This window comes from Microchirus variegatus (genome assembly GCF_963457635.1).
Source record: "Microchirus variegatus genome assembly, chromosome: 16".
Classification (NCBI taxonomy): domain Eukaryota; kingdom Metazoa; phylum Chordata; class Actinopteri; order Pleuronectiformes; family Soleidae; genus Microchirus; species Microchirus variegatus.
The window spans coordinates 7,566,618-7,582,437 of record NC_139817.1 but is presented as its reverse complement, the minus strand read 5'-3'; the positions used below and the strand labels follow the sequence as shown (position 1 = coordinate 7,582,437).

The 15,820-nt window shown below is 40.0% G+C and overlaps 1 protein-coding gene across 4 annotated transcripts in view; it reads left to right on the top strand.

Moving 5' to 3' along the window:
- Positions 1-15,820, top strand: part of gulp1a (GULP PTB domain containing engulfment adaptor 1a) — a 64,458-nt gene that overhangs the window by 36,371 nt on the left and 12,267 nt on the right. For 2 of the 4 annotated variants that reach the window (XM_083903263.1, XM_083903264.1), the window contains exons 1-3: positions 1,136-1,171; positions 7,049-7,134; positions 15,249-15,310. In XM_083903263.1, the coding sequence (XP_083759389.1) occupies positions 7,107-7,134; positions 15,249-15,310 (90 nt within the window). In that variant the 5' untranslated portion in view covers positions 1,136-1,171; positions 7,049-7,106. Of the gene's footprint in view, positions 1-1,135; positions 1,172-7,048; positions 7,135-15,248; positions 15,311-15,820 lie in introns of those variants that run through there. The other 2 variants (XM_083903262.1, XM_083903261.1) reach the window with 1 other exon arrangement.

The window sequence follows — 15,820 nt, the reverse complement described above, 5'->3', positions numbered from 1 at the left end:
ACCCGACCACAAACGGCTGAACATGTGAGCCGTTCGTTTATTAGATTATTTTGACTTCCTTTTCACACCTTCTTCAATAATTTTGTTGGAAATTTACATTCAACTCTTGAAAAGGGGTCTTTGTACCTTCTTTTTTTTTGGTTGTACCTCTCTGAGACTCTTAAAAGGCTTTGAGGGATGTGAAGCCAGACAGACAATTTCAGACTAGACTCCAGGGAGAGAACATTTGGTTGAGGTTTTAGACATGGGAATGCGTATATATATATATAACGGCATGATGGCTGTATATTTTGTATATTTTATATATATATATATATATATACATCCATATATATATACATCCATCATGCCGTTTGTGTTGCCTCTACATTCTCCTCCTCGCTCTAACAGGGTCCTATTGCCAGTCATTCTCTGAAAAAAGACAAATTCAATGTCAGATTGCCTCAGTTGTCTCTGGAATTAGTAAATTGGCACTACTTCATATCACCGTCGCTTTGTTTTTGATCGTCCAACACGTTGTCCCCGGCTCTGTTGCAGTTGCGCATTATTGTGACGATGAATCACACACTGGAACAGAGAGGGGTCAGGCTGCAACCTCTGGCACGTCGGCTTTTATAGGTCGTCTCTGGAATGTAACCGCGCGTCGCAGTGAAAAGGGGTCGCTCGCTGTTTTTTTTTTTTTGCACTCGCAAAAACTCCAAAAGAATCCATTTTGGACAAAACTGTGGGCGGAGGGAAGTTGGGTTTGAATGTCAAGTATCATGTGTCTAGGCAAAAGGGATTCTTGTTGAGTTTGCAAACCCCATCATTTCTCCTTACTGCAGCCCTTAGTGTACCACCATCTGGCACAGCTGAAAACTATTAAGGTCTGCTGGAACTTCCTCCTCACTATTCTTTCCCCAGTTTTAAGGCAAGTAAGTAGCTTTTATCTCGGCTCAGTTGTTGCTGTGTGCATGCTTCTTTCTCTTCAAGGATCTTTGCAAAGACTATAGCTGTGACTTTCCTTGATAAGGTACGTCAGGGTGCTGCATTTGAGCCACAGGAGTGTCCGTAAGAGAGAGGGAGCGAGAGAGAGCAAGTCTGGCTTTTAGATTACTCTCTTAGACAGCACGGCTGATTCAGCTCAGGAATTCCCGGGGACTAAATTCATAAACAGATTGTTGTTGTTGTGGTGAGTTATCTTGTTTTGTTTTTTTCCCGGGCCAGATTCCAGTGAGCAAAGTGAAGAAAACAACAGAGCTTTGTTGAAGTTGCTTTTTCTGGGGCATTATTTTGAAAGTTTTGCATTGCTTTCCATCCCCTGTTAAACGCCTGCTGCCATTCCAAGTACATATGGGTCAGATTAGTGTGTGGCTGAGAGACATTTGTGACTTGGATGTTGACTTAAACCTTATTTTCCCCTCGGTTTTTAGTAAGACTTCATTGTCATTAGCTTTAACCAAACTGTTTGGATTCATTTGTTATTTTTTAAAATGTTGTGTGGGCTGAGGAGAAGACTCTTCAGGGTCACAGTAGGATGGAAAGTTTTCCCTGAATTCCAAATGTTTGAGTCACTGAAGGTGAATTATATTTTGGTAAGTAAGTGATGTGAGGTTAAACACTGACATTTTAAGTGTTTTCCTGAGTTTAAAAAGTGTTCTGTGCATTTTTCTATCTTGTAAGATGTCAGCCCTCAGAGGCTGCATGCGGTTATTTTAATTACCATCACAAAGCACCACACAAGGAGCATTTTTCTTGCTCGTGTGTCCGTTTACATTCTGTGATTAGACCTTAATTGGAATGGAGAATGTTGTGTGAGCCCAGTATGCACTTGTGTTGTGAACTAATGTTGTACACACATGCATTGAGTAATCCTGAACAAGGATCAGTTGATAATATTTTGCAAACCTCTTAAGGAATCATTTTCATGAATTTTTGAAATTCAGGAAATGATCCATTTGCCGTGATGCACTTTCTGACTCACATGCATTGAGTAGACCTTTACCTGTTACTCCCACTGCAGCGGGTACACGTTGAAAAGGAGACTGAGGAAGTTCACAGCTCTGTGTAAAGTCTGCGTGTGTGTTTGTGCCTCGGGGTCGGCACTTCTCCCAAGGGGGGGCTGCTGTTGAATCACCAGGCAGGAGGCTATTAAAACAGGTCGGAAACACACTGCGGCTGTCAGTCAGAGAGTGTGTGACATCACACACAGGTGTGAGGCGGGGGCGCTGTATTACATCATAGTACTGCACAAACAAACAAACAAACAAATAAAAAAGTCTGCTACCAGAGGTTTATGCGGAAATAAGTTCCTAATTGGGATAATAAGGACATCTTTTTGACAAAATATCAGACCTTTACTTTACTTGAAGAATCCTCTGTCAAACCTGCACTAGAGCACAACCTCAACTGCATTTCCTCTGTGTCTTTCACCCCGGGAGTGCTGCTTTTGTCTTTACGTTTTATATTTTCGACATGGAAATGAGAGAGTGAGACGGCGATGACATCTCAAAATGACTTTCTTCGAGGGGCAAAGGCTTTTAAATCCAAAGGGCTGCTTCTCAAAAGAAAAGTAGTACCAAAGCCACCACTGCCAAGGTCTTCATTTTGGCAGTCCATGATACTGCAGAGTCATCTGGTGCTGAGATCTGCACAATACTGACTCCCTGTTTTTTCCTGTGAAATGTAAACAATACTTGTGTCCTTGTTCATCTGGCTATGCAGTGCTTTAAGCAAAGCAGTGTCGACCTGTAAATACAGAATGCCTTTTTTTTCTTTCCCCCTAGTAGCATAGATGCTATGTTTTGGCAGACTGAGGAATGTCACAGTCTCCACCCTCCTAAGCTTGTTCCATTTAAATGTTCTTCAGTTCACTCTAGGCCCTGCCTGGCAAAGTTTCCCCACTTACAGTGAAAACCCACATTGTGTTTGTATATGCAAACTACATTTCCGTCATGTATTATTCTGCGTTCTGGCGGTGATTTAAGGAACATTCTCCTTCCTTATCCCTCATCAATCTACTGTCCATATGACATAATGACAGTGTAGAAACATAAACTTGTGCAATTTTTATTCCCCTTATGGCCATTCAAGAGAATACAGGTCTCAGGTACTCGCCATTACTCACCTAGGTGCTTACTAACATATATAAGTAGCATACTAGCCCTTTATTGGTAATCATTAAACACATTACACCTAATTCTACCTCTATTATGACATGAATTAAGATTTTTCCTGCATAAAGTCTTAATATGTGCTCAATAATTACTAATAAAGGGCTAGTACGTTACTTATATAACGTATAATATATTATACTAATATAATATATATAATTAGCGTACGAGCCCTTTTGTAAGCGTCAATTTAATGGTGATGATGTGTTCCCTAATCTTAAGTGTTACCAACATTCCTGTATAGCAATAGTACCTGGTTCCCCTTTTTTTAGTACTAAGCAAGCTCAGCTGATAATGTGTGGGACGTCTTCAGACTGCCGGTCACCGATTGGCCAGAGAGTGCCGTCACAGGAAGAGGCGTACGAGCAAGACGTCCGACACGAGAATCAAAGCCGAATAATACCAAACTGTAGATCAGTTTAAAATACTTAACAATCCTAAAAATGTGGGTTAATCTACAACAGTTGCCAAGGAAATGTCTAAAATCTCATCATTTAACAGAGTCTGGTGAATTTAGCGACAGCGCTGCTAGCATCACAAACCCTACCGTTGTATTTCAGTTCAGTGACTGTGTCAGACTGAGTTTGTGCTCAGGTCATAGAGGAACTGAACAAAATTAACTGATTCTAATGATTCCGGTGCACTGAAAACAAACAACGTCACGGCAGATTCATGCAGCCGTGCAGTGATGACTCTGCCCACGTTGAGAAGTTACTATATTGTACGGAAAACGAGGCGAGGTTAGACCACGTAGTGGAAACACGGCATTTGTCAAAGTGACTGCCTGCTAACGTCCGAGATTGGATCGAGTTGAGATGCAGGTCTAGAGAAGTTTAAGTTCTCCCAAGAGCCACATCCATTTCCATAATTCATAAACAGATGATGTATGGAACAACCTGAGCAATCAGGAGAAAGTCCTTGGTAGGAGAGGTTAACAAAGGACCTATAATAAGTACACTCTGGCTGAACTCCAGAGATCCTGTATGGGGAAGGGACAAACATCTAGAAGGGCAAGTATCACTGTAGCTCTCTCTCATTAAGGACAGAGAAGCGACTCTTCGAGTGGGAAAAGTAACATAAACGTACCTGGAGAAGCCTCACGCTGTGAGAAACAAGGTTTTCTGCTCTGATGAAACAAAGATTGAACTGTAACGAGGAAACCAGACGTCGCTCGTTATTTTTTCCGTCTCTCCACAGTGTTTTCAATCATTGCCGAGACTATTTCAAACCAGATTAGAAAAAAAAGGTAATTGGCACTCTGTCTTCAAGGTGTATTTAAAATAACGGTTTGTTTATCACTCGCTCTTCCCGGCAGTCGAGAAGATATTTGACTCGATAGCCTGAATCTATCACTTTGTACTGGCACCATACTGCTACTCGGTCAAACCTAATGACCCATTAACTTCCCGTCTTACAGTGATCAATTTGTTTTCACATACTTAAGTTTTCTTTTTTTTTTTTCTCTCTCTCTCTCTCTCTCTCTCTCTCTCTCTCTCTCTCTCTCTCTCTCTCTCTCAAGGATTTCATGTTTCCCCAAGGATACTTTATACATCAAAACCTATTTTTGGATTGGCATCATTTCTGTTGAACCTATGAATAGATTATGCACATCATGCAAATCACAAGTGGTATGTTTTTTTTTTTAAAGTTACAAAAGTTAACTTTAAATCTTGAAAAATATAAAAACAGTGCTGCCCAAACCTAGAGATGATGATGTTCTCAAATGTCTTTTTTTAGTTTTATTGATTTATTTGTTTTATGGAGCAATGAGAGCAGAAAATATTCTCATTTAAGATGCTGAAAAACAAGAGAACTGATTACTAACTGATTACCAAAATAGCTGGTTTTTAATTAATTTTGTAATTGATTACTCACTGCAGCTCTGTATTGAGTTGGGCAGGGATCAAAGCTCATTCATTTGAATCTGCTCTGTGAGGACGGAATCGATGCTGTCAGTTCTGTAATACACCAATATTTCTTACAGGTTCGATCACATGGTGTGCAAAAGTCATCACACCTGGTTAAGTTTAAGGTTAAGATTTGAATTGTGGTTAGATTAAGGTTGGGGCTAGGGATTAACTGGTTATGGTTGAGGTTAGGGATAATGCATTGTTTAGGCTGTCCAAATAGAATAACATAAAAACAGAATTCAATGCAGATTTAACAGAATTGTCAGTCCACTGCATCTTTGTATCAGATATAATTATTCATCCATTCATTTCTTATATTTTACTACCTTTAGGAATCATAAGAAAGCAATACAGGAAGTTAAAATTGCAATTTTTTTAGGGATGGGAATCGGTGTCAGTCAGTATCGGTCAATATAGGTATCGGACCGATACTGATCAAAGTCGGATATCGGATGGATAAATATGCAGAATCTACACATGCTACACATATAGCGCATGCTTTACTATGCACAGACTGTTAAAATGTAAATAAATATCAGCAACATTATTTTAGCTAAATCATGTTTGTGTTGTAACAGCACAAATGTGTTGTTATCAGCTTCATAGTTCATAAATGGTCCAAAATGACAGAATAATCAGAATTATATCATTATCGGTAGATACTGGAGATTGTGATATCGGTATCAGACACAAAAAAAGCCTTATCGTCCCATCCCTAATTTTTATACATTCACAACTTGTATATCGTGTCTGTTGTATTATTGGATAAAAAAACATAACTCTTTGTGTTGACATTAACCTTTTCATCTGGAGATATATCCTTCAAACTAAAATACACCCACCAAGTTTGGGATATAGTTCATCTTATTTGGAAGTGTGGTTGTACGAGGCACTGACACAAAGTCGGGTCCAAATGATGATTCCCTCTTTATCTCATTGTTCTGGAAAGTCCTTTCCGTCTGTCAATTCTTTGTCTAACGGCAAGACGACACAGGGAAACGCATAAATGAAATAGTGTGTTTCATATAAACCTAAATATTGACCCCATTAAGATTCATATGTTGTTCAAGTGCACATCAACTGAAAGTTACACAAGCATTTCCCAAAGACAAACTGTTCCCGTACAAAAATGCTCCCCAGAGCTAATGGATTCTTTATGACTTTCATGTGTAACGCAAACACAGTTTTCATAAACAAAGCAATGCTTGTAAAATTTCGAGCAGCTTTTTTTAAGACTTCAATATGTTGGCTGTTTGCTTCTTTGGCCGTCAGAGGCATTTTTCTAAAGTACGTGAGCCACATCTCTCATATTGTTTTGCCTCTGTTAAATAGTAAAGAATATTGATTATGGAGCTCATTCCTCCACTTTTGTCCTTCAGGTCCTCAAGACTTCTGCGCTCTCACGAGGCACCGATGCAAAAGCCTGAAAGCAGTCACATTTTCAACTCCACTGCGGGGGCGGACATTTTGTAGTTTTTTTTTAACATATATATATATATATAATGCAGCACTGTGACTGTACCTGTTTCTCTGTTGGTTATGTGCATTGTGTTCCAAGGCTGCACTTCTACTGTACTGCATGTTTCAAAGAAAGAAGAAAGACAACCACATTTATCTCCTCTTTTATTGTGACTGTCGGTGTGAGTGCAATATTTATCTATACCAGTAATTTTTTATTTACTTATTTAGTAATTTTTAATCTGAAAATATGTGTAAGTGAGGAGCTGAATGTGTTTTTTGGGTATACAGCCCTACTACTTTTTTTGAGCTACATTTGGTAGAAATCAGACAGATTCCTGAGCAGTGAGTGCTTTATTATCAACACTTCAAGGTCAGGAGAATACTTCTGGTCTGGGACATTATTTGGACAGTTTAAGATTTCAAAAGAAGCCTCCTGATTTTTTTCTTTTTACTCTTTCTGCATTTTGGTTTAGTCTTTGAGGTCAAAGCCCATTTTTAACCCCCGTCTTCCTGCTGCTTTTCCAGGTGGAATATTGGCAGTAACTCCAGAGGGACTTTGGAGACCGGCACATTTTTTTCCATTATGAACCGCGCCTTCAACAGGAAAAAAGGTGAGCAAAAGTAACTCATGCACATCAGTGAATGAACCTCTCAGAGGTCTGACAGAAGAACATTTACATGCGTCATCCAAAAACAGTTGTTCTTCAAAACTAAGCGATTGGCAGCAACACTTTTCTCTCACCCCACATTTTCTGCCACAAAAACTGAGTTGGTTTCTCCAACTCATGCAGGAGCAATGTTATGGGGGATTAAAACTTACTCCTGAGTCGGCTCAAGGCCACTTTTACCGACTTCTGTGGCCCGAGTATCAAAACATGCATTAAAAGTGATCGCTGCTCCTCCAGAAAGCTGCCATTTTATAAGTGTGCCACAATAAATGTGCATTACGACCTTAATCCGTCTCGGTTATGTGCGCATCTGACACGTCCTTATTGAAGATAACATATTTATGTTGTGCAATAGAAGCTGTATGTGAGTGATCGACCCCTGCCCTGGGTCTGTTTAAGCAAAAATGTGCCCTTGCGTCTGGGTGTCATTGAGCGCTTTGGAAAAACTCCGGTACATGTCGTGTCAGGAGACGCACATTTCATCTGGATAAAGCCCTCACTGTTTTTGTTTCGGTGTTATGTTCTGCCAGAAACATTTCGACTTACTTTGAGGATATTTTTATTATCAAGGCTAAGTTTTACCTCTTTTTTGGGGGCTTCCATAGGATGTCGATGGAGGAGAAATGGAGGAGCATTGTTCTGTCATTTTTTTAAGTTTTTTAAGTCATGACAGTAAGACAATTCCATTAAAAACCTTTTCCCTGACTTAATTTTGTAGATAAAAAAACATACAGTACATCGAGGAACTTCAAAGTCCGTTTGACCGACAGAGGCTGCAATAAATCGACCCAAACTAAAATGCATTCATTACACAGAGCTGCTGATACAAGCCGAACACTCATTCTACCTTTGCCTTTGCCCGAGACAGGATAAGTTAAGAATGTTGTGTGCAACTCTTAAGAGTCTTGAGGTGACCCTGGCCAAATGCAGGGGGAGAAAAATATTTTGGAAGTGCAGTGTGCAAAACAGTTTTGATGTGTTTACCACCATCTGTCCCGCTCCCTCTGGTGCAAATCAAAAGACCTGGAGAGGCATTGGACTGTGTTGTGTGTTGAGGGGGAAAGTGTCCAGAGCCCAGGTGCTGCACAGGGCTTTGATGATATTTGGATTTTATAATTCACTTATTCACATTTGGTCATGTTTTATAAGATGGTTATCAGGGAGGATAGGTATTCAACCCTGTAATAGAAATGCTGGGGTTTTTTTCACCTATGTCCTTCTGTTGGTGTGTTGGGTGCTTTCACAAAACTTTGTAGAGCAAGTCATAATGTGTCTTTTCTTGTACTTCTGTCTGTTTTTAATCATTTGTTCCCTGAGCTTGGCAGTAAACTGAGCTGAAAAAATGAGGTATGGGGCCAATAAAAGAACCTACTAAACTTTGGTTTCAGATCTGGTTAAGCTGGAGGAGACGGGATAGACTGTCACAGGACAGATTGCAGAATACTCGGAAACTAGTATGCAAAGTATAGGTGTGCACAAGAGAGACAGATTCATATCACAATTAAAGCTTTATTCTCAAAGAAAGACAACACAGCTTTATTTAAGAGTAGCATGGAACCCGTTTGTGTGTATGCGAAAGACATTTTTGCAACTTGCGCGCAAACATTCCAACGGACTCTCCAAGTTTCCCTCTGTTGTGGAACAAGCTGAATTTCACAGGAAAGTTTATCCTTTATCCTGTGAAGATTTGTATTTGAAAACTGTGAATGAAAGGGTTGATGTGAGGAGTTTTCACCAATCGACTGATGAGGACACGTGTTGCTCACCCTCAGATGACTCTAATTTGTGTTGGAATGTTCTTCAGTGAACTGTTGATGCTCCTTTATTAAACCATATCGGAGCTAATGTTCCAAACCAGCTGGAAATATCATACCAGAATAAAACATTTCAGCAGCTGACAACTTCTCACATGAGCTAAATAAGTTTGTGTGTTGATGTTCGGGAGAAAAGTTACAGGATGTTTGAAGCCTGTCTGTCATTGTTCCTGCTGTACGCAGAGTAGTCCACATACATGTGTCCAACGGTTTTTGATTTATTTATAATCATTTTTCACCTTGCTACCGTCGCTGTTTGGCTGAGGAGAGTGAAGGCTGGCACCGGCGACAGCTCCACTCCACTGATTTACCTCCCCCCTTTATCTCTGTGTCTGGCTGTGTTTTTGGACTTGATCACATCTCGCAGGTAATGCCAGCAAGGATCTTGATCATTTTTATCTGCCGCGTTTATTACCCCCGTGCTATTGGACGTGACTTGCACTGAGTAGATTGACTCTCGTTCGGACCTTCTGGTACAGGCTGCATTATCGCAGCATCTTTGAATACATAACAGTGAAATATACTCAAGTGTCATCAGAGGGCTAAAGCATGCAAATCATGCCCTTCGTTCTTGCCATCTATCTAATCAAGCATTCAATCATTCAGGACAATATTAATCATCGTCATAATAAATACATACGTACTACAAGGTTCCACTGTCCCAGAAAAGCCCTGTCAAAGGAGACATTCTGTCACCTTTTGGGAGAGAGACTATAAAGCCTATCATGTATGTCCTCATCGCATCAGCAGTAACAGATCTCAGGCCAACATGGTCTTGAATTATATATATATATATATTTATAATTTTATCTTACCCTAACCCGCCTAACTCAACCCTTAACCGAATCCTAACACTAAAACCTAGTCTGAACCCTGGAAAAGCCCTTTAATGTTGTCGGGCCCAGTTTGTATATTTTTTGGTCCTCACAAAGATATAAATAGACTCACACACACACAGAGAGAGAAAATATACCCCATGCTGGCTAATACAATTGTCTCACAGTTAGAGATGTCTCGATCATTAAGTTTGTGGATGACACCACGATGTTGGAGCTCATGTCTAGAGGGGATGAGTCTGCTTAATTTGGGATGAGGAGGAGCTGCTGAACTACACCTTGGTCCTCAACACCACCTAAACCAAGGAGCTGATCATTGACTTCAGGGAAAAACAAATTGGGACATTTAACCCTAACCCTAATTTAACCCTCAGATCGGTCGAAATAAGGACAAATTTACTGAAAAACTGTTTTTATCTCAAAGCCATGACACTGAACACTCCTCACAAATAATGCTGCTGCATCAAGAGAAGGTGCAATATCTCGTGTCTTTGCACTTTAAGATCTTAAGGGTTGTTTGGCAACGATAGGCTCGCAACCAGTTGTGTTGAGCTGGTGAGCGTGCAGTGACAAAGACATTGTGATAGCAGATGTTTTGCAGGCAGAAGTTGAAATTGATAATGTGACAAAGCAATAGTGTGGGAGTATTTAGGCTGCGCGTAATGACAGTCATCACATTATAGGTATGTAAATGTACCCAATCCCCTCACAATCTGAATGACGGCTAATGATGGCTGGATGGCATTATTCCATATCACTAGACACAGTAATCAGGGCTTGTCAATGATTCACATCATTGTTGTTGAGCTGCTTTTTTGATTGTTATTATCCTCGGGAAGTCTTCTATGAGTCAGAAAGCAAATGTTGCTCTGCTGTAAAATGAGCCATGAATTTATCAAATGAGGCATAATTAGTTCAAATGAATGATGCCGAAGCACAAAAAAGCTGAATGTAATCTGATTGCCAAATATCTCTATGCATCATTGTCTAAGTCATCTGAACAGGCCTATATGATCTCTATGTAATTTATTGTTTTTGGCTCTGTATAATCTGTATGAGCCTGGAATGGGCGATTAATTTCTTCTGACCACTTGATATTTCCTTGAATTGAGAGCTTTTAGCAAAATGGAGAAGTGGTTTTTGTATTAATTTACAAGGCCGTTATACAAAAAAAAACACTTTTATGATCAATTTAATGCACTTCAATGAGAAGTACCAATGTGGACATTCTAGATTTCAGCCGTTTCTGTCAGAGCGGTTGAATTTTTGAGGCTTTACAAGTAGATCGAATCAATACTTTGAGTAGTCGAGACAAAACCTCTCAAAAACAGCATTTGACGAATGGTGCCACATGGATTTTTGTGCTTTTGTTCTTTGAAATTGCTTTATCTTGAAACAACAACAACAACAACAACTGGGCCTCGGTGGAAATGCAGCTTTTCATTTCCGCCGCATGGAAGTTGTCTCCTGTATGATGGAGAACTGTGCATGCCCAGCAAGTTCACAGTGTGTCATTGATTGAGCACTGCAGTGAATTAGGCTAATGCCTGGCCGACGTCATGTGGCCCTGTGTTGTGCACACGGAGCTCCGAGACCTCTAAGCTAAGCCCAGAGAATGTGAAAGAGTAGTGGACAATATTTAGTGAGTTTCCTGAATTAAAGTATTCATTACTCATAGTAATGTTCGCTTTTATCTCTATTCCTCTTCACTATTCCTTAGTGAGATGAAATCGACTAGATAAGGACTTAAGACACTAGCCTTTAAATATACACTTGAGAGCAAAAGGTAGATGTTTAAACAGATAATATTTGTACTCTTATTGTCAGTAGAGCTCCTCTTATCAGTCTTTTGTGGATGACTTAAGAAAAACTTTTTTCTCTGGAAGTGATGTCTCTTCATTCTCATACTAATGCCTTATGCCTAAAAACATGAAGATTAGTCTACAAAACATCCAACTTTGTCGAAAACATCATCGAGCTCATATTCAAACCTCGTAACTTCTTAGTGAAGTAAGGTGTTAACAAAAGTTAATTTGTTAATTTAACGAAGGAAGTGCTTCAGGCAGTGTTGACGGTGCACGGAACACAACCGATTTAAAAACGCAGAGCATGCAACATGTTTGATTTGCATTTACATTTCAAGGACTATGAATGTTTAAAAGTAAGATTAATTAGTTTTTGTGTAGATATGACCAATGTCGATGCAGCTTCTCAGTCATCCACATCATAATCTTCTTCAGGAGTTTGGCTGTGGGCGACTGGACTTGCTTGAGTTTTGTTAAGCTAGTCAAGCAAGTCCAGTCGCCCACAGCCAACTACTGAAGAAGGTATGACTCCTATGAGTACATCTTTTATTTTTCTTCTGTATTCTCTCCCCTGTAACAAGGATTAAAAGGTTCAAGGTAGATTTGTCTTATAGAAAACGTGTAGTTCAACAGACATGAACTTGGACTTGTGACCCCTCTGCTCTCACACATCATAAGTGATTCTACAGAAAACCCAAGAGGAAGTAAGACGCGATCACGTCCCCTGTCCCCCGAGAAAGTTCACTGCAGTGAGACAGTGATGCATTGGCACTTTTCAGGCTGTCACCCCTTTGGAATTTTTTGGCTCATCTTAATCCCACACCTGACAACTCGACCTTTATTAGGTAACCTTCAGACAAGATGACTCCCCCCATGCCTCACCAGTTAATTATCTTTTTTGGCAACTTGGCCCAAAAAGAGTTTCTAACTCGCCGAATTTTCGGTGCACTCACATAGTTGTTGATTGATGCCTCAAAATGGCGAGAAAAGAAGACGAACCTCCTGCACATCTTCCCTCATTTAATCAGAACAATGTGTGCTGACGCCTTGGAAAAAAATCGTCGCCCCTTCCTGTCACGGTTCTTTCTTGAAATTTACAGTTTCCTTGCCTCCTTAGCTGTGCATGAAAGCAGGAGATACATCATCCCTCTATCAACTGTCATTGAAGCACTCCGCAAGGAAATTGATTGCACTTTGGAGGGAGAGGCAGACGACTGTTGCAAAGTACGTGCGGGGATAATCTCGTTGCACAGCTGGTGAAAACACTCACGAGGAGGACAAGATAAGTCGAGGAAAGGCTCCTTTAAAACTTACACAGAACTACATATAATATTATTAGATATTTGCTCTTTTTTACGTGCAAAAAGAGGGTAGTCTTCTGATTGCAAAGCAAACTCCCACTGCGGAACCTTGAGATATGCAATTTGGCTGGCACCACGTCAGTTTCTGAAACTGAGAAATTCATGTCCGCTCATAATAAGTGCCACGCTTTATCGTCTTTTTCCTTTTAAATGGGAACACAACTTATAAAATCTACACCATGTTCTATTCAAGAAGACCAGAAACCAGCAATTGAGAGCATTTCCTTGTCAGCAAAAATGTTTCCTGACATAAATCAAGTGAGAAATAGGCTCATTTAAAAAAAAAAAAAAAAAAAAAAATTGCAACCAGCAACCAAAACATGACAGAAGTCGTATACACTTCAGCAGTTGACCTCGAGAAAAAGATTAATTGTGTGTGTGGTTTTTGTTCATAAATACGTTTTTAGTAGTACTGATCACAAGACAATTAGTGTGTAGTAGGTGTGGGATGCACAGCAATCTAAACATCCAGCAGTGTGTCTCATTTGCCTATCTATAATTGGGTCTAAATGAGCCTTTAGCAGTCATTGGACCCGATTCTTTGTTTAGGTTTGTGTCGTTACAGTGATTTCCCGAGTCAAGAGTTTGCCTTTTTTGGTTTCCTTTGGAAATAATATGATGGATTAAGGAAACATAAGCGCTTACAGTCGAGCAAATGAGGTGCACTGAATTAACACTAATTATCATAGACTTAGAATTCATTAAGCCACTTAGCCAACAACATCAGAGTAAACAAAGTGATTACAGACTTCTGCAGAGGACACGGAGACGTTGATTCACGTGGTTGTGCACCTTTTTTCAGAATCTTGATGAACACACACAATCAACCTGCGTGAGTTGATTGCTCCCAAGGTCACAGTCATGCATCTACCGTCGCGAGATTCATTAATGGCACGATACGCCATTTATGAATTAGAAATGAGGAACGAGGGGCTCTTTAATTAGTGGATGATTTAAAATGGCATAATGGGACTCTTTGGATTGAGCCATTGGTGACCTGTAATGATCTCTGTTCCACAGTTTAATCTTGAACGACCATCTGCAGGGCAAGTAGACCATTAACTTTGTGCTTGTGCGTCAAAAAGTTTACTCCTGTCAAAACACAACTGAGATTATTGGAGCTGTTGGTGTCACTGAAAAGAGAGGGGGGGAACGTGTTATTGGTTTCTCCCATTTTTTTCCCCCGTGAAAAGGTTTTTTGTTGAGTTTTTCTCACGCAGCGTCAAACTTGTGTCATTAGTATTGATACTTATGATATACTGTACTGTCATTGGTCATGTGTAGCTGCTGCTCAAAAGTTTCTTTGTGCAGTCATTTTTTGTTCACAAACAGCCAAAGCACAGACCCCAGGCTGTACAGATGTGTGGCGAGCAAACCGCTGCAGCCGTGTGTGTATGGATTGTGAATGTAGTGCATGCTCTCACTGATGTCAGACTTTGCAAGTTAATCCATTTTCTGTTAGTTCCCCCAACCAGAACATTGGTGCACGTTCCTCGGGCGTATGAGACAATGGACCCCCAAATTTGCTGCGTTGGCACGATGTGACTGATGTGTAAAGCAGCGCCGTGTGTGGTCATCGAAACTAGGAAATTGCTCTATAATTGCAGACCATTTACCATTGTTTTCGTCTTTGACAACTGTTCCAGCTAAAGGTGCTTATCTGTGTGACTGTAATGGGCAACTGTCAGGAGTGAGTGTGTATAATATTAAGATGGCCAGTTCCTCTAAGTGAAACCTCTCGACTTCATAATAGTTTCCGTTCTTTGGTGCCTTTCTTCATTCATTTGTGTATTAGGAGTTATGGTAAATCTGTATTGCAATGGTGAAAAAGATCTTTGTCCCTCTTTTTAAACAATTCAACTGATAATAACACAGTTGTACTGGTGCGTTTACCATAACCCCGAACCGGCAGTTTAAAAAACACAATTTTCCAACTATGTAACAAATATTCAACTCCCTCAAAGGAAGAAAGAAACAGCCCACATGATTTTTCATTTTATTTCCAAACTGAATTCCTTCATCCTGCTGTTTTGCTTTGGTTTTATTCTTCTTTTAGCTTTAAATAAATCCACATAGTTGACATGATTACAGACATTCTTCTTTTGATCCAGTGATTTTGAAGAGTCACTGACTGAATATCTCGCTTGGCTCATCCCTACAGATTATCTCTGCCTCTACATCTACTGCTATGTCACGCGGTGTCGTTAATACAGTGACTGAGAGAGCTTTGTGTCGTTTCAGATAAATCATGGATGCACACCCCGGAGGCACTGGCCAAGCATTACATAGCCTACAATGCTAAGGTATGTGCCACTGTCACATTGTCTGTACCGAGTGAAGCCGTGTTGTGATGAAAGTCATTGCTGAGAGACTTATATGTCATTTGTCTACTCATGCATGTCTTACTGTATGTCCCATGATGCATTTCTCCTGAGAGAACCAGACCACTCACAGTGTGTTTGGTTGTTTAACCCAACGTAATTTCTAATTTTTGAAGTGCCTACCTTGACAAGTGAATTTGGCTTTTCAAAAATTACACATTTCTTTTCTTTCTCAAGCAGATTTTTACCGTTATAAATCTTTTTAGAGCAACTGGTTTCTCTTGGTTTCTCTTCAAAGTTTGATTTAAAAGAGTCTCTTTGTGTTTAATTTGTCTATTATTTAACATGTGTGTCAGTTCTTAGGGAGTTGTTTATGTGAAGTGACTCATGCTTCTGTCATAACCAGCCAAGATTCCTGATCCTGACGCAAGAATTAACTGGAATAAAGGGGGCCACACTGTGGCCTGACTGGAAACGGGGTCTATTACAAAC